The sequence below is a fragment of the Grus americana genome, chromosome 5 (genome assembly GCF_028858705.1).
Source record: "Grus americana isolate bGruAme1 chromosome 5, bGruAme1.mat, whole genome shotgun sequence".
Classification (NCBI taxonomy): Eukaryota; Metazoa; Chordata; class Aves; order Gruiformes; family Gruidae; genus Grus; species Grus americana.
The window spans coordinates 40,501,125-40,525,311 of NC_072856.1; the positions used below are offsets into that span (position 1 = coordinate 40,501,125).

A 24,187-nucleotide genomic window follows, 5' to 3' on the forward strand; every position below is an offset into this window, starting at 1 on the left:
AAGAGACTGCCTGGTTTTACCGACTTTGCAAGGGCTGAGGGTAAACTGATTCTGCAGAGACTCTGCACTTCCTCAGGACAGAGGTTACTGATGAGGACAGGCCAGGTTGCCTCACGCTACCCCCCCCCCCCCCCCCCCCCGCCCACAGCCGTTTGTAGGGTTTTGCTTCAGCGCGGCGGCGGCGCCCCTCTCCCCGGCGTCCGCAGAAGCAAGGCAGTCCCGTAAAACACCAACACCGGGAGCGCCGCCCCACCACTGCCGTGGACCCCGGCGCCGCACGGCTCCCGGGGGCCACCCCCTCACAGCTCCCGGAGCCCCCGCCCCCACAGATCCCGCCCGCAGAGCCCGGCGCCAGAGCACCGCCCAGGGGCCGGCTGCCCAGCTGCAGGCGGAGCGCCGGGAACGGCCGCGGGCGCCGGCCCTTCCAGTCAAGTACCGATCTCCATGATCGCACGTCTCCTCCCGCTGAGCCGGCGTGCCCGGCGAAGGTGGCCGAGCGCCGATGCAACGGATGGCGGGCGCGGCGGTGGGCGGAGCGGGGGGCTGGCTCCTCGCTTCCGGAAGGGCGGCGGATGTTTGGGTTTGAATTGTCTGTCAGTTAGCGCGGGCGGCTTACCGGCGGGGCGGCCGCCGGAGTGCGTTGTTGGCGGGGCTGCCTTCGGGGTGAGTAACGCCTTAAGTGGGCTGAGGCTTTGTCCTGCTGTCTCTAGCCTCGGGTTTGGCTGAGCATGTGGGTGTAGGGAGCCGAGTGCCGCCTTAGAAAGGGCGAGGAGACGCGCGTGGGGCGTTGAGTCGCCAAAGGGGCAGTTCAAGCTGCCGTGGCGGGGGAGCCCCCCGCTTCTCCGTGAGGCGAGCCGAGCGGCGGAGCAACGTGCAACAGCTTCCCAGCCCGTGCTCTGGGCAGCAAGCTCCCGCCGCTTGTCTGGAGGCAGAAGACAGCGGAATAACTAATCTAAGAGGAAATCTTCCCTCTTCTGGCAGGCAGACTAGCGGGAGGCGAGCAGCGTCCCGGGGAGACCGGCCCAGTGCGGCCGCGGGAGGGAGGCGGGTCGGGGGCGCGCCTCTTGCCACAAGCACTGCCGTGGCCGCCGTGCCTTCCCATCGGGTTTCGCGGTTGAACCCCGGTCAGACTCGGACAGTTCAGCGATGACCTGAATCTTAATAAGTTGGAGTTCCTCGAAACGTGGCGGGAGTTCTGCTCCCACCCGGGTGGTGGGTGCTGAGGGATGAGTTCGCTCAGGGCATGGCATCGTGTTATAAACTGCGAGATGAGCTGGAGACCCTGTCATACGTAAATTCAGGACACCCAGCACGAACGGACGGGATCTGGGAGGGTTCCGTGAAGCCTTTGTTCCTATGCTAGAGAATACGTGTACCTGAATCCTTGCCTCTTGAAGTCGTGGTTCTTGGGGTTTGGGGGTTTTTTCCCATCCTTTAGTTTAAAAAAAAAAAAAAAGAAACAAAAACCAAACTTCGTTTAAAACCACCTTATGTTCTGGACCAGTAAAGAGTTATAGAACTTAGTAAAACCTAAGCACCATTCTGGGAATTTTTTTATTTTTTAGCCCATTTAGGCAAAGTAGATACATTTTACTTACACTTCGGTTTTTATAAACACTGGGCGATAATGTGTTCCTGTCTTGCAAATAGACTGATAAGGAATTGCTTTGTTCCTCTGTAGAAAGCCCTGTAGCATTTATGCATGGAGCCTCAATGGTTGTTCTCGCATTTCTTTTAACTTGCAAATTTGAATTCCGGGGTTCACTTCGCTGAAAGAGTTTGAGAAAAGTGGGGGGGGGGGGAGGGGGGAAGGATAGCGACTTTTTTCCTGCTTTGCTGGAGCCAGGGAAAGGTAGGAAGGTGCTTGTTTCCAGGCGTATATATGCTTTCTCCACCTGGTAGGGCTTTTTACAACACACGGAGGTGAAAATCTGGTCTTGTGTGGTCATATATAGATTGTTTTTGTTGTATTACCCTAGTAGATTGAGGGCTGTGAAATTGTCAGTGCCCGTTCTTGGGCAATCCGGAGGAGAAGCGGAGTGTGTGAGCTGGGTGCTTGTCTGCTGCCCCCTCCCCGCACCCGTACCTGGGAGTATCTTCTGTAAGTTAGAAAGAGGGAAGTGTGTTTCTGGGAAAACTGGAACCAATTATTTCATCTGACTGTCGGTGCAGCGTGTGGTCTTCAGAGCCTCTTGACTTCATTTGGTTGTGGCATTGTTTATTTTATGCTTGTTTTCCTTTTAGATCGTTTTCTGGCAAAGGTCTTTTTGTGTACAACCACTCCGGTTCCCTTTAACAAAGTACAATGGCGTAGAGCAGTTGCCTTTTGCCCGAGACTTCTGCCTACCTTTTTTTTCTTAGTACAACTCCTTTCCTAAAACTCCAGGAAAATGGCAGCAGTACTTTAATTGCAATAGTATGAATTAGCCTAAAGTTTGTTCCTGAAGCCTGTACCTGGCAGTCATCTGTAAATACCAAAACTCCCATAGCTCGGAGTTGGTCAGGCTTCTGGTTTGGACGTTGGATTTGTTATGGCTGCCTCCTTGCTCACTTCGCGTGTGTGAAGGAAGTCGTCCGCCTACCTGTGAGGTCAAGCATGGATCTGCAGGCAATCGCCCCGTTTTGTTTTGCAAAACTTACCTAATGCTTTCTTCAGCTTCCTAAGAGAAGGCAAGTCAAAGATCTACAGATAGGTTTCTCAAAGGGCTCTGCTTTGCACTAGAGAAACAATAATCATGTTAGTGCTGCGGTGAAGAAACGTTTTGTGGGTTTTGGTGGGTTTTTTTATTTTTTTATTTTTTCCAAGGTGGCCTAGGATGCATGGCATGGCATGCAGTAAAGGCTAGCTCCCAGTAATGTTAATGTATCTTGGGGGCGTGTGATGTTTGAAGGAAATGTGGGTTAGGTCAGTGTTTCCAAATAAATTACTCTCCACTTCAGAGTGTAAAATACTTCTAAAAGGTGTAAATTCCCCCCGTATGAACGTCAATGTTTTGGATTCCTCACCATTTTTATTATTTTTTTATCTTAGGTCAGGATTTCTTTGTCTAGGCCAGGATCCTGGATTTTCTCTAAACAATGGGGAGTATCTTCATAGTTACGTCACTATCCTACCTGGTGAATTTATTTCTTTCAAGTTCCTCATGTTAATACAATCTTTACTTGAGCAGGAGTCACCACCACTTCCTTGGTTGTCCTTGGATCATTGGTCTGGGAATATTTTTTCTGAACACTTGCATCCTGCTTTCCAAACCCCTATCTCTCACAATAATAGCGGAATTATAATATCCCATTTTTAATTTTCTGAGTTTGGGTGGTTTTTTCACTTTAAAATGTCAAAGTTGTATGTAATGGTCATTGTTAATGCACTAGATGTATTTAACAACTCATTTCTTTTTCATGACAGACAGCCAGAAGAACTCTCATTAGGATGAGTAAAAACAATAACTTTGACATTCAAAGTCCATGTAAGTAAGATTTTTATTAAATAGTTATAGATATCTTTAATCTGCATATATAATACCAATTATAACTTGCTTTCTTTGGGCTGAAAGAACAGGTGGATTTTCAATAATCAAATTGTGTTGGAGCCACTTGTCTCAGGGAATGAAAAAGAAATAACTTATAAACTTGTTTGGATTTGTTTGCTGTAATTGGAATATTTAAAAATAGTCTTTTCTGCAGATGTTTTAAGAAAGTAACCTTGGGAATTCAGCTGCCAAATCACACACAGCTGTGTGAGATGTATCACTCAAGACTTTCTTAGGCTGAAGCAGTACCTCTATTCTCATCACTAGTATGACTGTTCTTGATCCATTGAGAATTGAAGGGAAGATATTAAATGTCTGTGGAAGTATGTTAGTGGGCTAGGAACTGCAGAAATGGGGAAATCCTCAAGGTTTTAGTTGACTCCAATGTTGTCTTGAATCCTTGAATGTTTTAAAACTAGCATATGTTTTAAAAGCACTGGTAGCATGTGACTTGATACAGTTGGGATACCATTTGTATGCTTTTCATAAAGGTTATCACATAGATATACAAAGAAACAGTTAAGTTGCTTCATAGATTCTAATATGGTGATGTCTTTATGTACAATACTAAAAACAATTAAATTGCATATTTCACACTTATCTGGACATTATTGGCCATTTGGTAATTATCTTTGGGTGTTTTGGGAAGAACATTTCATTTGGGAGCACCCTCGACTTGTGAATTTAGCTTGGATGATAGCCCTTTCCTGCGTCAGCAGGCAGGTGGAACTGCTGAAGTATTTTCTTTTTAGGAACTAGAGGAGGAACAAATAGTACCTTCTTCTGTATTTACTATGGAATTCAACATTGAGAGAAGGGTATCTACTGTCCTTTATCCAGTAATCTACTTCAAGATGTATGTGATTAAAAGAGATGAAAGTACTGCTCTACAGCTGATCCATAGTAATTCCAGTACATTCACTGTGATTATAAACATGATTCTGTATTTTAGTCTGTGTTCTCTGTGGACGAACCGATGACTGCCCTGAAAAGTATGGAGAAAAAAGGACCTATGTGGAATACAATCTGACTGTTCATTATTACTGTTTGGTAAGTATTTGGTATTGATCTTGGAGCTTGTCAGTTTTAACTGGGGGAAAGTAAACGCAACAAGTATTAAATAGTAACAACCTGTCCAAACAGTTGTAACAGTTTTGTTGTTGTAAAGCTTGAACTGTCCGCTTTAACTTGTAGCCTTGAAGGCTTGTACTTGTCAGGTGCAGCAGGTGAAATAGATAAATCCCAACAGGCCTTTATTCAAAGCTAAATTCTGTTCATGATTCATTTAAATGAATTAGTTAATTTTCACAACCTATATACGAAGGTACATGTTAAGAGAAAGGGAACAGATTGCACCTACATATTCACTTCTATAAGAGAAGTGCAGTTTCAAAATTCGGAATGTGAAAATTCCACCCCTTGTGGAAAAAGTAGATAAAAGTTGTCTTTTTTTCTCATTTCACATTAGTTCTTTGGTGGTGAGTTATTCCCTGACATTACATAGGACATTGTAACACTTAATTACTAATCTGAAAAGTAGGACTGTTTTTTATATAACCTAATGTTCATATATAGCCACAGTATCACTATTTAGTAAAAGCTTATAATTTGAACCAAGCTATGGATATAAACTACAGTTGAGTATCTTTTGTTATCACACTTGGCATTTTCCAAGGTTCATACTCTTAAAGGTATACTTAAAGTACCTTTCAAACTCTTAAATTTTTGCAGATCTTTAAAATAATACAACTAATTAAAAAAAAATCAAGGTTTTTTGTTTGTTAATAAATACAGTTTGAATTTTTTCCCCAAGTTTAAAAAAAAAGTCTCAAGAATATCAGGAACAATTTGGGATATGTGTGTGTGTTTTCTCAACCGGTTCTTTAAAGATTGTATTGATTGCAGATGGCTTAATAGGTTGGATATTGAATCCTTTAAAGATAAGGCATTGGAGGTTTTCTGAAGTTACATAAAGATAGAAATTTTTTTTCTTAAATTTTAAGCAGCTAGAATCAAATTTAAGTCTGTGTGTGATAATTCTGTCTCATGCATAAGGCCATATGAAATGATAGGAAAAAGTCCTTTCCTGATGGAGGAAAACAGCTAGAAAAGGGCATGCTTGCAACACTGAGCCTTATGATTTATAAGATATTTTACTGTCATGAGCTTCCTGCAGTCATCTTTTAGGTTTTGGTCTCTGCTTCTTTTCAAAAACAAACAAACAAAACCCCATGATTTTACTTAAATATAGTGAATATGATATAAGAAAAGAGTTCTTCTAAAAAGATGCCAGTTAGTGGTGCAGTTTCCTTTTTTTTTTTTTGTGAAATGTCTCATATTTGGAAAAAAGAATGTTCCTAATTGGTTTTGGTATAAAACTTCACATTTATTTGACTAAAATATTGATAAAACTGTAGTTAGAAAATAGTACTGTGTTGAAATTATAAAATGAGAACTATAAAATGAGATTGTAAAGAACATGGGACGCATCAAGTTGTGAAACTAGTTATTTGAAGTTTGTGATGTAACTGCCTTACTAAGTAACTTTAAATTATCATCAGGATCTTCTGACTTGCCTAGTTACTGGATTCTGGTTTTATTTAATTCTTCTCTAAAGTGAATTACTTTTCCTCTTAGGTTGCACTTCAGTACAGATACTTCCCACTGTGCTTCATTATCTCCACAGCACAATTGTCATTCATATTAAATAAACTAATTTTACTTCCTCTGAAGCTTTATATGCTGAAAGTAATTGTTTGACAATTATCTGAATAGTCCGTATACTTCAAAAAGGAAGGTAAAATACACCATCTTGTGCTCTACAGTATTACATAAGACTTTGATATTACGAAATATTTATTTTCATGTTACCAGTTACTATTCCCTATTGTGTCATATCAGACAAAAATATGTAGTTGTTTTGGATCAGGTTTTTAATCATTAAAATGTTTGCACACAAGCTTTGTTAGACTAAACTTCTTTCTTGACAAATGCAGTGTAGGTAACTTTAAATCTTTAGGTAGTTGAATATTGTAAAATACTTAATTTGTTTTCATAGTTGATGTCAAGTGGCATTTGGCAGAGAGGAGAAGAAGATGAAGGTGTAGATGGATTCTTAATTGCGGATATTAGAAAAGAAGTAAACAGAGCTGCAAAACTGGTAAGAATGAAGTCTCTGGTACTTACAAGGAAAAAAAGTAACTTTTAAGTGCACTTAGTATCACCTGTGGGGTTTGTATTGTTCTCTTTCTCTAATGGGCAGTGTGCTGAGCCCATTCAAGCATCTGAATTTTACATTTAACAAGTATATTAGGTTTGTGGAAGCCACAAGAGACAATAAAATTGGCAGAAGTTTGCCAATATTTTTATTTCCTTGGTATGTTGCAGATAAATGACGAAGAGCATAATACCTCATGACATTATGCTGAGTCTCAAGCTGACGTTTTATAATTTTATAGATGCAACTAAACTATAGGTACTGGTAAAATAACTTGTATTTTGGCTTATGTGTCACAAGTCAACATGCATATAGAACAATACATACTCAAAGTCTTGAAATAACTATATTTCTTTATTCTTTGAAATAGAGCTAAAACTGTCACAGTTACAATCTATTGGCCAATATTCTTTCTTACACACTTCATAATTTTTCTGTTGGTTTAATTCCTCTAATTTTACTTGGACTTTAGATGTTAATATTCTGTTATTTCTAAAACCAATTATTCCTAGAAATGTAATATCTGTAAGAAAAAGGGTGCTTCAATAGGATGTGTGGATCCCAAATGCAAACGAAGTTACCATTTTCCTTGTGGGATACAAAAGGAATGTATTTTCCAGTTCATGGAAGACTTCAGGTAAGTTCTGGGGTTTTGTTGCTTTTTCATTTTCAATTCATTATATTTATACAGCTATCTCTTGTGCCTTTGTTGAAATGGCAATGGTTTGGCTGTCTATCTTGCTCATCGGTCAAAACACACTATGCCGTTCCATTGTGTTTCAAAGCACAAGACTTCTAGATTTGCTTATTAGAGATGGACTGCAGAAGAAATTGGTTTAATATCAAATGTTTAAAAAACATTTTATTTTCTTTTACTATCATCTGTCCAGCACCTTGGCTGTAGTCAAAACACTCTTGAGTGCATTTGATAATGGCTTTATTCTGCCTGTTGTGAGCAGAGTTTGTAGGTTGAGTGGATTGAAGTCTGGCAGGCACTTTAACATCTTAAATAAATTACTCCTATTAAGTCAAGCATGTATAAAAACACTGCATTTTCAGAAAGGTTTCTTCTAGAGCTGTGTTTCTTGACAGTCTTATTTATTTGAAAATGTGCTAAATTATAAAACTTATCATGCTACCTAGACTCTGCAGAATCAATGTGCAAACTCAAAATTGCTCCTTTATTATAGTAATGTTGAAATATAGGAAGAATTTGAGGTTCTGTGGACAGGAATAGCGTTATTTGGACCTAAAGAAGTTTTGAGAGAAAGGGGGTATATGGTCTCTGTAATGTACAGATCATCGGTTGGCAACACTCTTCCTTACTGTTGTTCTATTGACTTGCTCTGTTAGATACATAATTTGTTTATGTGTGTGTCATGGTTTAACCCTGATAGGCAAAAGAGCACCACACAGCCGCTTGCTCACTACCCCCAGCGGGATGGGGAGAGAATCGGAAGGGTTAAAGTGAGAAAACTCGTGGGTTGAGATAAAGACAGTTTAATAGGCAAAGCAACAGCTACATGTGCAAGCAAAGCAAAACAAGAAATTAATTCACCACTTCCCATTAGCAGGCAGATGTTTAGCTGTGTCCAGGAAAGCAGGGCTTCATCATGCGTAAAAGTTGCTTGTGAAGACAAATGCCATCATGCCAAACTTCTCCCCTTCCCCCTTCTTTCCCCCATTTTTATTGCTGAGTTTGACATTATGGTACGGAATATCCCTTTGGTCAGGTGGGGTCAGTTGTCCTGGCTGTGTCCCCTCCCAACTCCTTGTGCACCCCCAGCCCTACTCGCTGCTGGGGCAGTGTGAGAAACAGAAAAGGCCTTGACTCTATGTAAGCACTACTCAGCAATAACAAAAACATCCTTGTATTATCAAGGCTGTTTTCAGCACAAATCCAAACCACAGCACCATACAAGCTACTATGAAGAAAATTAACTATCCCAGCCAAAACCAGTACGTGTCTGCCTTTTTAGCTTGTTGCACAGGATTTATTCATGATAAACAGATATAATAGAGGATTCATTTTGCTATCTCCAAATTTTATGGGGAAGTTTCTTAAAATGTTGTTTTGATAAAGGAACCTTAAATTATTATTTTTAGATCTTACTGTTGGGAGCATAAGCCAGTCCAAAAGTTTCCAGATAAAGAATGTAGAGGAACTTCACAGTGTACAATATGCCTGGATTTGGTTGAACAGCTTCCAATGTACACTGTATTGAAAAGTCCTTGCTGTAAAAACGCTTGGTTTCATCGAGAATGCTTGCAGGTAACACAGGTTCTCCCTTTCTTTTCTGTTTGCATCCACAGAGATCACATTTCTGTTGTGTTTAAAAATAACAGAACAGTTGCTTACAATTGTGTAAAATTGCTTAGGGTTAATATAACCAGTGCCTATGGAAATACACTGGGTTTGAAGGACAATGCTATAAAATTGTATTTTGGAGACTAGTGTCTGACAAGAAGGATTTCTTTTTTTACGCTGTTAATCTCTCCCCCTATCCCCCATGTTACTGCATGTGTGATACCTCATGCCTTTAGTTATTTTTAGGAACTGAAGTCCAGCCTAGGTAGTTGCCTTCTTGCAAGTCATTATGTGCAGAATCGAAATGCTAAAAAGTTGTTGATCCATCATCAGTTCTCTTTGCCTAAGTCCAGAGCTGGAAACAGTTATAAGGGGTGTTTTTGTAAACTCATTCTAGATCTGGACAGATTGATTGAAAAGGATTGTGCTTTTGTTTATGAACCTTATTCTGGTATGTGAGCTCTTGTCCTTTAAAGGAAGAGAAAATGCTTGCCACTTGCTTCATTGTCAAGTGACATCATGATTTATGTCAGCTTCAACATCCATGTCAGGACAGTATCCATGCATTTAATGGTTATAGATATTAAGGCATTATTTAGTGGCATCCTAAGGATGGTAGTAATTCAATAATTGGTTTGGTTTTTTCTTGTGTTTCTTTTTCTTGACACAGTATCAAGCTTTGAGTGCTGGGATATTTTTCTTTAGGTGCACAGTATGTAATAACAAGGATAAATTTCAGAAAGAAATGTTGAGAATGGGCATACACATTCCAGAAAAGTAAGTTTGTAAATAATCTTCTATTAAAACTTTGATAGTGTGTTAAAATATTTTTTATTTATTCTATAGAACTGTATTAATATGTGAAACCTCAGTTCTACCTTCAATAGTAGAATTGTTTGGTTTGATAAGGAGTAGCCTGTTTCCTTTTACTTATGCATAAAAATTGTCAAAGGCCAAATTAGTCATCTCAAACATAAAGCAGGAAGCTCTGAAAAGTAATTTTTAATGCCATGATTCAACCAGGGACCTATTTAAAAGATCAACACACTTTAAATACAATAATTTCACATCAACGTAGAGGCTGCAGAGAAGTGTATTTTCTGTACCCAAGTTTTTAAATTATCTGAATTTCCATCCAGACAGTATTGTAATTGACTGATTACTCAGCCATACAGTTTCCATCTTCTCCCAAGGGATTGATTGCTAAGGATGTTTAGTATAACTGCTTCTAAAATTCTGAGCTGTTTTTCATAAGTTTCCACCATTCGATGGGGCTTAAAATAAGACAGAAAGTTATCAGGATGATGTTACTTTGTTAGAACTATTGTTCTTTAATAACTATTAGTCTCTTCAGAGACTACCGTTAATTCCCTCCAGAGACAGAAGCTTAAGACTTTGGAGTGGAAAAAGAGTCAAAATACTTGATGAACTTTGCCATACTGGCCTGGAAAATTCTGAGTTAGTTTTTATGAGACCATTTTCAGTGGTAACTTGAGTAGACTGCCAAAACAAATATCCATGTCTGCTGTGAAAGAGAAGGCGGAATAATATGAAACAGAGCAAACATGCACTGTAATCATGCAAAAAATAACTACTTTGATTAAAGTAACTGTACACAAGAAGTCTGTGTATTTTATAGTATTTTTGATCCTAGGCTTTTTTCTTCTCCCTCTCAGTTGTTAAGCTGTTGCCTAGAACATTACATGACTGAAAAATCTTCATGTGGTTATTACATCTTTTCCAAAGCCATACTAACCCATTTAAACAATCAGAAATGCAGCTGTAATAACAGATCTTCTGCCTTGTTTATAGGGATGCATCTTGGGAACTTGAAGAGAATGCATATCAAGACCTACTGCAATGTTATCAACACTGTGACATTAAAAGATGTCTCTGCAAGAAAGGAAGAGATTATAATGAACCTGATAGGTATGATGCTTTTGCAGGAAGGTATAACCTAGGATGGAGTAGTTCTTTGGTGGTTTTTTTTATTTAAATGCTTTAACACTTTCCAGCATCAGTTTTTAATGTCAGGACAAGGCACCATGTCCAAATAAAATTGGGTTTTTACTCCTTATAATCCTAATGTTTCAATAGTATTTTTATCTAATTTAATCAGGTTAGAAAAACGAAGAAAACCAAACCAATCAATTATTAGTTATCTTGTCTTTGTTATCATTTGATACAGAGCTGAAGTAGAATTTCTACATCCATATAACATGTAGAATAGCATGTGCCTAAACTAGTGTTGTGTATCTTTCATTCAAAGCTTAATTCAACAATTTAATAATTGTTAGAGTACTTAATACTTTTACAAGAAATCAAGTACTAGACTTAGCTGAAAATTAACTAGCTGTGTAAAATCAATCTAAAATCAATCTAGCTGCAAGCTATCCATCTGCATGCAAATGGCAGCTAGAATATTGCTGATGACTGAAGAGGCTTGACTGATCATGTAAAAGGCTTTATTCTGCTCTACCACTTGCTTGATTTTTAACAAGTTCATTTTCTGCATTCTTTCTTGTTTTATTTGTGTGCTTCTGAACTGTATATCTTCTGCTGGCATGAGTATACTCAAAGCTGTCAGAGCCTCTACTTTGAAGACTTGTTTCTGTAGGACTGTGGTAGGTTACTCCCTGTAGACATTAACTTTGCTTTGTACAGATTTGACCAAACATTGCTTGGTTCATTCATGGTATGCGTGCACCTTGGAATTTACTTTGCCTTTAAGGGTTGTACCTCAGGCTTCCAATATTTGAACTAATACCAGTCACATTGTTCCATTGTTTAAGTAAAGTTGAAGAAATCTAGACAAAAACCTAACAGATACTTGAAACACTGTCATTAATGAAGAGTCTTACTCAGAATGCCTAAGGATAATCAGATATGCTCCTTCAAAAATTTACCATTTGGAAAAGCTGAATGCTGGATAACCGTAAAATACAGAGGATGTTGCTGACTAGCAACGTGAGGAAAAAATACTGGCTGCAAGCTATTGACTTCAAGGCAGGGGAGCGTACTAACTCATAGCTTCTTTCAATACGAGGTGCTGGAACATGGATGGCTTTGTCTTTTTTTTTCTTGTTGCAGCCAGGAATTGTGAGTGAAGAAAGTTCCGCTTGATTATATACAGTCCTACCAGATTGATAAAATTACGCTTTGTTAGTTTAGTGTCTGGATTACATTTACTGTTGAATATTCTCTGTTTTAACTAGCCTCATTCTTCTAATTCTAAATACAAAAGTCTTTGATTTTAGTAAATGGGAAATAAAGCGTTGTCAGTGTTGTGGTTCCCGTGGAACTCATCTGGCCTGTTCATCTATGAAGTCATGGGAGCAAAACTGGGAGTGCGTGGAATGCCAGAGTATCTTTGCAAAATCAGGTAAAGCTACAAATGTGACAATGACTACTTAAAATTATAAATTTCAATACTATTTTACAGCTAGAAAATTCACTAAATTGATATAATTTAATCATACAGGGAACTACAGCAAACAGAAAAAGCGTTCTTTGGCTACACCTGAAAAGACAGATGGGACAACTTGTTTGCTGGAAGAGCCATCTCCAAAGTGTCCTCGGCAGTCACCTGGATCTCAACGCAATTTTCTTCTCCAGTGTGTAATTTTCTGTTTTCAAGCAGAAACTGATTATAACATAAAATAGTATTTAAACATGAGGAGATGATGGCTTATTCTGTAGGAGAAACTTCTTGCACTAAATTGCAAATTGAATAAAATTGGTGTGAAATTTAGTGACTGAAGGTTTCTGAGTAAGCCATGAACTCTGTAAATTTGCTATAGTTACATTTGGTGGCACGTAAACCAGTTTTTAGTTTGATAAAATTAGATCCTTGTAAAAGGAATCTTAACAATTTAGACGTAACTTTGAATGTATAAATGGCAAAACTTAGAGCTAAGGTTGCTTATCAGTATTTTTTCTATGTTAAGTGTGCTAAAAATCTAGCTTACAGAGATGTTTATATGTATAATGGTTTCCTCTGTAATAAAAACTTTCCAAGTCTGTAGAAAGTAATATTTCTAGTTCTTACTTATTGTGTCAGTCAGAACTTCCATCTCATGTATGGGATGCAACCAAAAATGGATCCTAAAACCACCATATAATAAAATATTGAATTATTTTTAAAATTGTAGTTCAGGTACTGATGGACTTAATGGAAGTGAACATACAAATGACCTTCGGTTATGAAATAGGGGGAAATTATATTGCTACCTTCAAATAAGGGTTTATGCATTCTTCAATTGTATCTCTTAACATACGGTTTTGTCTTTATAGATCACCAAAGATGATGTGCCAGAACAGCTTGTCACCCTGCTCACACCTAGAACACCAGCTCACACCAGCATCCAACAGAGTGACGATGTCCTTATCTCCACTGATGTCAAACAGGAACTGGTCCCTGAGGAAAAAGTATTTTCTTCTATTTTTCTTACATTGAAGAATAATCTAGCACATGCCTTTATACCATATTTTCTACAGAACATGGTGGGGCTATTTGTGTGTGTGTATATATAGTCAATGAAAAAATGGAATTAGTGCACTGAAGAGCTGAAGTTGTAACTTGATAAAGGCTTCTGCTGTTTCTAAATGCTAGAGTGGGGTAAGGAGAAAAGAATTATACCTATTGAGAACTTTTAGGTTAGGTAGAGAGGGGATCAAAACCCAAACCCACATATTTGTCCTTACTGAAGCATGGCTAGCCGTTCTTTAGAAAAGGGGGCATAAAAAAAATCCTAATTACTTTCTTCAAATCAGACATGTCCTGAATTTTCAGTGTTTTTGCATTTGTACCATAAGAATAGTTTGTGCTTACGCCCAAATCAGTGGTAAAATAACATGTTTTACTATAGAATATTCTATTTAGGGATACAAAATTCTTGGTCTTGTGAGTACTTAATTTATGAATTCTATCTGTAATATGTGCTAAAAATTCTGATGAGGGAATTAGTTACTTCTAGTAGGTAGGGTATTCAAAATAGTTTTGATTGCAAGTTAAAAAACAGAGGTCCTATTTTTTAAATAACTGCAGCATTTCTCCCTACTCAACATTTTTTATTATAATGACAAAGATTAAATATTAGTGAATAGTTGAGTGTATTCTAATGTGGTCACGAAACATCTCTAACACAAACATGGTGAGCTCTTCAATTTCTCACTTGTTTCACGTTCAAATGTAGAATGATGGTGTGAGAATTGTTTGGCACTATATTGGTGTAATTAAATTAAGAAAATAACTATTAATTTTATGCCAAGGTAATTATTTCTACCTCCTTTTTTCTAGTTCTTAGAAGTACTTTAAAATTTGCCACTACAGAATTAAAATTTGAAGAATCTACACTAAATATTGTACTGATATAATTTAGACAATACCTAAATGTACCAAAGTGTTTAAAGAGGTATTTTTCTTTATAGATATTAGGATGTTTCCTGTATAACTTTTGCTAATTATGACTCATAGATTTTGTCTGAAAATACAATTTTCTTGTAGGCAATTAAGAAAGCAACAAAGAGAAGTTTCTAATATACTGAATGAGTTAAAGCTACAAGTTAATACAAAAACTACAAGGCTTAACATCAATGCAGAAAATATTTGGAATAGTGCTTTAAAAGGATTTAGACAGCGCAAATTCAGTCCTACAAACACCATTGAAATAAAGTTCACAAACTGCAAAAATAGATCAAAGACAGATACTTCTGCTGCATCAAAACACCATTTCTTCCAATTATTAATGCTTCACCTTCAGAATTCATCACTGTTTGAAGGCTCTTCTGCAAAGAACTTGTCCCTTGATTTTCAAGGTAATTAAATGCTTTGTACAAAAATATATTAAGAACTGTGTAACTTGAAAGGTTTTTATATCTTCAGCCACTGTGATTGTCCATTCACAATTATAGTCCTGATGGATGGAAATTGGTTTTGAATTTTTTTGCTTTTCAATTCTAAAGGAGGGTGGCTTGCAGATTTGTAATAACAAAAAAAATTAGTTTAGTTGGAAAAGTTGATGACAACCAAGGAAAAAAAAAACAGCATAGAGTTAGACTTGGAACTCTTTGTTCTCTAGAAGTTAATTTCTTTCTTCCTGACTCACTTTCTCTATTACTTATTTTCCTTTCCTCAAATTTCTAGAACATTATCTCTGATAGCATGCTCCTTAAAGACCCAAAGTTAGCTTCTTTGAGTTCTTATGCTTCAGAATTAAATGTACATTGGGTACAAAGTGGAAGAGAAAGTTACATCTCCTTGCAAACCTTGATGGTGGCTGAAGAGTTGGAGTAAAAGAATATGGTACTCCTATGTAAAAATACCGGTGGTATTGTTTCAAATAGCAGGAGATTGCAAACCTCATTTGTTGCATCTCCTAAAGTAAGAAGGAATTGTATTATGAGATTTTTCTATTAAAAATTGAGGATCACAAATTATTTTAATGCATATATAGTAAATATCTTTTTTTCATTTGCAGCTGTAAGAGAGAATCTTTATTTTGAAGCTGGTAAAATGATTGCAGTTTCCCTGGTTCATGGTGGTCCATCTCCTGGTTTCTTTTCCAAAACACTGTTTGATTGTCTTGTCTATGGTCCAGAGAATGTGAAGCCAGCTTTGGAAGATGTTGCTGATGTTGATGTAGCACAAACAATAAAAATGGTAAATAAAACTAAACTTACTGGCAAATTCTTGTTTAAGACTTGATTTGGAGATAAAGAAGGGCTTATTGAATATAACTTTAGTTCAAATGAAAAAGCTTATTTTTATATACATATACACACATATGCATGTAGTAAACAAATTCCTAACTTTTATCTTATACAGATAAAATACGCAAATAGTCTGTCCAGTCTACAGTCTACAATACACGACTGTTACGAATTCCTTGCTGCTGCTGGATGTTTAAGACCTATAACAGCTTTGTGTGATAAGAATATGCTGGTGAATGACATATTGACCCATCATGTAATCAAGAGAATTATTTCACCCTTAGAAAGGTTTGTTTCAAGTTTTCAAAATTTCTGAATTTTTTTCCTCACTGAAATACTAAATAATACGTTGCTAAAACTAACTTTCACATGTTCTTACTTATTCTCCATTTAAACCAATGAAATCTACTGTAATTTTCAGTGGATTAAGTAGCAACTGTTGACTAGTTAGTTAAACTGCATGACTGAAATTATTTCTCTACATATCCACGCTGTTTCACTTCTCCTTGGTCATGTTCCTTTTTCAGCCTTATGAAGAGGGCAGATTCACAGCTGTAAACTACAGCATGACAAAAGATCTTTGCACTACAAAATTTCTTATGTTCATTTTTAATTCAGAATTCCTCAGATTTAGAATCTTTAAATTTTAAAGTGTTAAACATATGTTTAGAATTTAAATGAGTTTTTTAGAGTTCTAATTAGGGAGTTTGTGTGTGCCATTAGGAGGGTGATAATGTGCACAAGTGTAAGTTGGCCTACTTGGAATGTAAGCATTGCATTGGTGTTTCCATGAGGTAGTGATGACTTCAAATAGCTGGGAAAGTTGCAGCTGTTGACTATTTTTTGATTGGTCTCTGACCTTACTTCCAATTTGCATTCTTCATCTGCTCAGTAAAAAGGCAATGGATGCTAATTTTTCCAACAAGTATAGTTGGATTTATACTTAACACATTTATGGTGTTATCTTTGACAAATTTGAATCAACTGAATCTCCAAGAGCTATGAAAACCTAATTTTGAGTGTGAGGATTTTTTTTTTTTTAACAAAGTTGAGAGTAACTAGTCTTTCAGTCAAGACCCTCTGTGGTGTATTTGACCAATCTATATCATATGTTAAAACTAGTCAGTTAAAAAGTCAAAGGTAATAAGTAACCTGTCTGTTTATGGGAAAATGTGGGTTTGTACATTTTTGGAGATGGGTTTAAAATGTGCAAAAGTGAGTAGAGCAAGAATTTGCTTGTCGATACTGAGGAGTGAGAGTAAGTAAAGAGTTAATCGCTTTGTTAATGTTCTACACCACTGACTGTACACTTTCAACATGTTCTGAAATTTACCAAGTTAGCCTATTGATATCTAGGAAATGATGAGTAAACAACTTAAATCAGAATTAAAATTTTATTTAACATGGTGGTTAAATTGTAAAGCCAGTTGCTTGAAATAGCATGTACTGTTCTTACCCAGTACACAGTAACTACTGATTTTTTTTCAACCTGCAGAGCTGATTTTTAAAATAAACAAAAAAACCCCTTAAATCACAGAATCAGATTGCTGTGTAGGTTGGAAGGGACTTCTGGAAGTCATCTTGTCCACCACCCCTGCTCACACCAGGCCACCTAGAACCAGTTGCCCAGGACAATGTCTAGACAGCTTTTGAATATCTCGATGGCCAGAGACTCTACAACCTCTGCGGGCAACCTGTGCCAGTTCTCGGTCACCCTCACAGCAAAAAAGTGTTTCCTGATGTTCAGAGGGAACCTCCTGTGTTTCATTGTCTCTGGGCACCCCTGAAAAGAGCTGGGCTCCTGCTTCTTTACACACTCCCTTCAGATACTTCTATACTATACATTGAGATTCTACCTGAGCTTTCTCTTCTCCAGGCTGAACAGTCCCAGCTCTCTCAGCCTTTCCTCATAGGGTTGTGCTCCAGTGCCTTCATCATCCTAGTGGCCCTCTGCTGGGCTCCCTCCAGTATGTCCATATCTTTCTTGTACTGGGGAGTCCAGAACTGGACACAGGACTCCAAGTGTGGCTTTACCAGTGCTGAGCAGAGGGAAAGGATCGTCTCCCTTGACTTGCTGGCACCACCATTCCTAATGCAGCCCAGGATGCTGTTATCTGCATTTGCCACAGGGAGAAACAATAGTTTGTAAACATATGCAGACTATCTTTTAAGACACCTCATGTTGCCTAAGGACAAGGAATTTAAACTGTTTTTTAAAGGGATATTTGTAAGAAAAAAATTCAGTATGTTCTCACATAAAAATTAAAAGTAAACCATGCTTGTATGGTCAAGTACCAGGAAATAAAGTTAACTTCTGTATATTACTGGTATTTCTTTCACCTGCCCAAAAAGCTCCACGAGATAGTTAAAATGAGAATTAAATGCCTTTTTCAAGATTCAAATAAAATGGGACTACTATGTACACCTTATTGACAAGACTTTGGAGACTGCAGATAGGGAAACTTTATTATGTCCAATTTTAACAGCTTTATACAATGCAACATACAGGTAGTTACCTACTGGCTTCCTGATGCTTGCTTTTTCTTTTTCTTTCTTCTTTTCCCCCCTTGTAGCTTTAGGCAAGGTTTGAAGACTCTTGGTGTGTTAGAGAAAATGCAAATGCATCCAGATGCATTCTCTAGTATCTTGTGCCACAAACCTGAAAGACTTTCAGCAGAAACTATTTGCGATCTCTTTACAATCCACTCGTCATCAGGTGTAAATAAAGTTGAAGGTGCTGATTTTTGGATAGGTTATTTGCAAGATGTGGAAAGTAAGTAATTTTTTTTGTTTCCCCTTTTCAGGGTATTTAACTGTTGGTATACATATAGAGCTTGGATTTTAGAGTTCAGTGGGGTAAATGAATGAAGGTTTTAAAGTCACCGTCAGTTCCTTCTTCCCCTTCTTTCTTACTAATTACAGTTTCTGAAATTGTAATGAGAGGCAAAAGTATCTGAAAGATTGGCACTAGGACTGTGATTTTTAAAAAACGGAACACCAAAAACAACACAAAAAAACAACCTGAGTGGTACAGAAAAATCCTTTACTTCTGTCTCTCCAGCTTTGCTGTGAACTTATTAGATGGTGTGTGTCTCAAAGATAGAAAACAGTGGTTTCTTCTTGCAGAAGAGGTTTTTTTCTATTCATTTAAGATTTTTCAGAACTAACCCAACTGGGTTTTTCTTGCTAAAATTTTTCTTATTTGGCCATATACTTACATATTCATTGAGCATATTGATCTAGGGTTTCCTGATTTCAGTGTTTCTTTCCTCTTAACACGAGGGATGACAGTTCATGGGTAATAGGCAATAAAGATACAACCTAATTCTGTTTTTTTTTTTTAGGTGGTGAGTCTGTAGTGACATTGGAGGATATTCTGCTCTTCGTAACAGGCTCTTTTTCTATACCGCCTATTGGTTTTGATCCCGAACCAACTATTAAATTTCTGCATATAAGGTATCCTGTTGCAAACAGGCTCCTTAATTGCTTAGAGCTCCCTATAACGAAGACATATGAGCAGTTTAAAAATAAAATGGAGTTCACCATCAGAAACACACTAAGAGTCGAAAGAGAATAAATATTTTTGCTACTAAAGTGGATGTCAGAAACTTCAATTTTCTACAGGAATGTCTGCTTGCAAGTCGCTACTGTATTTTTGGACACCATGCTCCTGGCCTTTTCCCACTTCTCCCCCAAAGATATGCTAAAAGTAGTAATCTTGTAAGATGGAAAACAATTTTCAAATGAAAATATACTTCATCTGTTGAATCATCGTCCTGTTTGAAGTTGGCTTTAAGAGTCAGCAGTCTCTTGCAGAAGTACTTTAAATGTCTACTTGTGCTGTAGACAGGTATGAAATGTTACCAAACTCTGTAACATTCTAGCTATTTCCCACAGGTAAGTATGTTGATTGTATTACACACGTCAGTAACTTATTTATCAAAGTCAAATCAGGTACATTTTGAAGATAACTGCTGTAGAGCTTTGTCTCAAGTAAAACTGTGATGCAGTTCTTCAGTTGTTCCATGTATGTTTTTTCAGTAATTGTTTTCATATTGATGATTCCATTTATGTTTTGATGATTCATACAAACCTATGAAAGTTAAGAAACTTGGAGTTTTAAGGTCATTGTGGTTAGTGCATTAAAATATAATTAAGGTCTGGAGAAAACCTAGGCAATAGAATAAGGCACAAGAACAAAATCTGGTCAAACTTGAGTTTCTGTTAAAATCTTTGACATTTGCACACGTTTCTGCGTTCTACTGTTATACATTAGTTTTTAGTTATACATACAGCCAAAATAGTAAAAACTAGAAGTAAATCTTGAATATGCAACAATAAGTGGTCTTTCAAAATGAAATATAAGGGTTAGACTTAATGTTGTTGAGTATGGAAGTATAAGAATCTGTTGCTCGTTAGAACACGTTCCTTTGTTTCCCATGGAAGTCAGTATTTTCCTAGGAATATGCACTAAAACTGTTTGTTAAACTAAAGGCAGTTTACCATCAAGCTTGTTAGTGTCTGGCGCTTCTCTAGCTTTTAGTCCAAGCTCTTCCTGTTCAGTTGTAGGTGCATTCTGAGCAACATCAACTGTATGAAATATATTTCAATTCTGCAGTATTTGTACAAATATCATGAAGCCATAAAAGATAAGTAGTGATATTCCTACATGGTAACACTTTAATATTACTGATACTAAAACTATGAAACTAAAAGAACATTTAAGTACATTTTTTTATAAATGTATGCAGGTCTCTCTTGAAATTACGATTTCACCCCTAATCAGTTTAACCACCTATACCATGTCCCAAACATAGGTTGTGCTATACATGTATGTAGATAGATATCTGTATATATCTATCCACATTCTTCAAAATACTGCAAAGTAATCAGACACTTTTTTTGTTAACATAGCTTGTTTTTAATTGAAAATACAAGCAGGATTCCTTTTGAATGCCTTGGCAAGAAAGAAAGTACATCCACAGTAAATTTTAAATGGATAGGTGCTTCTAAAAAAATAATAATCCAAACTAATGTGGTTTCAGGTTCTGGTTTATGGTTCATTGCACATACAATTAACAAATTGTATTACTAAATACTAATTACACAGCAGTGTATTGCAATTCAAGAACTGTGGAAGTGGCAGTCAAGACTCAATAAATTTGAGACCATGCTATAAAGGGTTGGACAAAGAGGGATGGGTATTTAAGTTATACAGTCCATTTAACAATAGGCAGGTATTTTGAAACCTTTCTTAAACTACTACAGCTTCTCTTTCTTTCTTGATCTTGGGAGGGGTGTTAATTTTTTTTATACAGACTTATTTCTATCACTGGGTAACAAGTGTGCATGCCACTTTTTTTTTTTTATTTCAAAGTCTAAGTAAATTATTGCAAAGCTAAATCAGGCATTTCTCACTACTTTCAAATAGCTAAAACAATCTAATCTCATCAAAGCAGTGGTTTTCTGGTTCTGAGCCAAAAGCATATTAAAGTCACCTTCAAAATAAATGTGTGAGCTCTTGGAGAATGTCATTTGGCTTGTTTATATGCCAAGCATTTTCTCATTCTCTTCTGGGTTTTTTTTTTTTTTCCTCCAATAATATTCCATGTTTGTTTTCTTTGCAGAATTTTTGAATGTCATACGGCCAATAACTTTATATTCTTACCCTTCAGAATGGTCTGTTACCATTATAAGGAAGGTGGTTTGTTGCAAATTAATTTGCATAATATGGATTCATGTTATAAGTTCATATTTTTAAAATATAGCAATGAGTCTCCTGCAGATAGAGTATTATACTTTGAAAATGAGTGGTGTACTCAGTGCAGTATTCCTTCTTCTTGCATAGAGAGAAATGTCGTCTGTAATATTTTATTTTTCTGTATGGGAAGTACAGAACTTATAGAAGTAGCAAGCAGAGTGTGGATAATTTTAAGGGACAATTCTTGGGCTTCTGGTATCTGCAGTGGCAAGGGAAATGGTTTAGAACTTGGAACTAAATAAACTGCATCTTAAAACCTTCAATGGAGAAAGAAGTAATAAGGTAATATGAATATAAGGCTTCAGAAAGTATTTGAGATAAAAATAGGGTTCACACCTTTTATTGCTTATTAGTTTTGAATCCAGCAGTTGATAGGTTTTATATTAAGGTAGAACTAACTTATTTAGCTGTAAGAGAAATCTCATGTTAACTTTAAAACTCTCTGCTATACAATGCTATATCAAAACATGGAATTTGTAAAATCTTCTAGTTTCTAATATTGCTCGAAAAGGTTTTTCTTACACAGAACTTGTTCCCATTTTCTAATACTGATGCGTACACATTCAGGACAAGTTGTCTTTCCTTTGTCAGTTTGATCAGCTCTATCTAGACATTCTAATCCTTGATATATTCAAGTTGTATTCCTAAATGCTACTATGGAGAGGAACTTCCTTTCTTCTGCTTATTTTCAGCATTAGACCAATCTTAAATTTACTCTAAGTGTTCATTAAAATTCCATTGAATAAGCTGACTTCCAATCCATCAAAACACAGAAAGGTCTCTTTTGTCTGGAAACCCGAAGAGCAATTTCTGTAGCTGTAATGACCATCAGGTTTTTAAATGCTATAGCGGGTCACTGAAGTGCAATATTATTGGGAAGTTTTCATTTTAAATAAACTTTAACCTGAGGCACATCTGGAAATTAGGGAAGTTGCTTACTTTCAGTATTTCTGTAACACAAGGAGAATAATTGCATATACAGTAGCTGTTGTGTATTAAATTTATTTTTATAGAAGTTACATCTTTTGTAAGATTTGTCAGGGCCACAAGAGAACTATTGCAGTCCTCTTTGACTGTGTTTGGCCAAAGACCTTCACCCTGCAGTTTCTACATCAAACCCTAAACTTCCATTGGAATTAGCAGATCAAATAAGCTATTTATTTTCTAGAGTGATAATTTTCTAGTAAACAATAATAGATTAGTATTAGTGGTTTTAGTATGGTCTCCTTAATAAAGCACATATAATTTAAAAAAAAAAAAACAAACAACCAAAAAAACCCCTCAAGTATTTTACATCTATGTTTGAAAAAACAAGAGATAAGAAATTTCTGTGACTTGCTTTCACCCAGGAGAAGGATGGTTACTAGAAAAAGCTGTTAGCATTTTTTATTGGTTTATGAGAAGAAATTGGTATCAGTTTATACTTAAGGTCTAAATCATCATGTGCTGCAGCTTTGACTTTTTTCATTAAGATGTTCAGTCTTGAGCTTGGAAGACTTGAGGACTTTGAGGTTTTTTTTATATTTAAAATGTAGAGCAGAGTTTTAGTCACTAATTCACACTCACATTCTGCATATGCATTTTGAAAATAGTATCAAAAAATTCTTATTCAAATAGAAGGAAATGCAACTCTGGAGGCTACAAAATATGCTTTTAAGGTTTATCTTGATTCTGTATTATATGGTAAAGCATTTTAAAGCTCAAGCTTTACTGTTTGGGGTTTTTTTTACTTCAGGACAGGAATTGCTAGTTGGATAAAATAAAAATTAAAATGCAAAAGCTTTTGAAATATCAAATCATATGTATACCGAAAATCATCATCAAAATGTTAATGTTTGTAAAAAAAACCCAATGCAACTGTCTGATTTTGTATCACATAAACAATGATGTTCTTAAATGTATGGTAATTAGAATAATATGCAAGAAAATATAATTTTGTAAATACTTTTAGCTCTAACTTGAACTGCAGGATCAGTGTCTGAAATGGTGCATCTTCAAGCAACATTGTACTTGACAGGTGTAGCATCAGTGTTGAAATAATCAATAATTGTGGGAAATAACTGTCATGTATATGTTTAAAGTGCAATAAAGGGTTAAATTTCTGTTGGAATACATATGTAACTTTCTCCAGCGGTGTTATTTTGGTGATTTAATGGGGTTTAGCTCTATAAGTGTTAGCACTGATTTCTGTAGTTCCATTTGTGTACCTATATGGCACCTTTATATTAATCTATAGCATGTTTACCCAGCTACCTTTGTGCCCAAGACCGAGTTAAGGTGAGCGGGGGTGTTCCCACTGCAGGATTGCTGTAGGGGCACAGCTCTGAGCACAGCGATGACCAAAGGAAGGCTGCCTGCTGGTCTATGCTACCTGAGGTAGAGACAAGCAAACTTTAAGTATTTTCCTTTTCAATAACTCGCTAAAATTTGATTATTTTATTTGTAGCCAGCTGCCTGTTCTTGAAACACCAGTCCTTTTCATGTAGTTCATCTAAGCACCTCAGAGCTGCCCTGGTTGCTATTTTCCAGGGCACATTTCAGTTATCTCCTTGAAAATTCAGAGGGAGAGTAGAGCAAAAACTTAAGGCGACTTTTTGCTCGGAAAAAAAAAATATGTGGAAAGGAGCACCACCCCCTTGTCTGAGAGGTCTCACCCTCTT

The 24,187-nt window shown here is 36.8% G+C and overlaps 1 protein-coding gene across 2 annotated transcripts; it reads left to right on the forward strand.

Annotated features, from left to right (window-relative positions):
- The first annotated feature begins 565 nt into the window (after positions 1-565).
- Positions 566-23,637, forward strand: G2E3 (G2/M-phase specific E3 ubiquitin protein ligase). 2 transcript variants are annotated; one of them, XM_054827978.1, is made up of 16 exons: positions 566-663; positions 3,407-3,467; positions 4,483-4,580; positions 6,589-6,690; positions 7,260-7,384; positions 8,854-9,019; positions 9,726-9,832; positions 10,868-10,984; positions 12,313-12,437; positions 12,537-12,669; positions 13,349-13,483; positions 14,562-14,872; positions 15,535-15,716; positions 15,882-16,054; positions 18,340-18,539; positions 19,111-23,637. In XM_054827978.1, the coding sequence occupies exons 2-16, from the start codon at positions 3,431-3,433 to the stop codon at positions 19,341-19,343; spliced, it is 2,244 nt and encodes a 747-aa protein (XP_054683953.1). In that variant the 5' UTR covers positions 566-663; positions 3,407-3,430; the 3' UTR covers positions 19,344-23,637. The 2 variants fall into 2 exon arrangements, with proteins under 2 accessions (XP_054683953.1, XP_054683952.1); XM_054827977.1 differs by having other exon boundaries at positions 618-663; positions 3,411-3,467; positions 19,111-23,631.
- Positions 23,638-24,187: the final 550 nt, after the last annotated feature.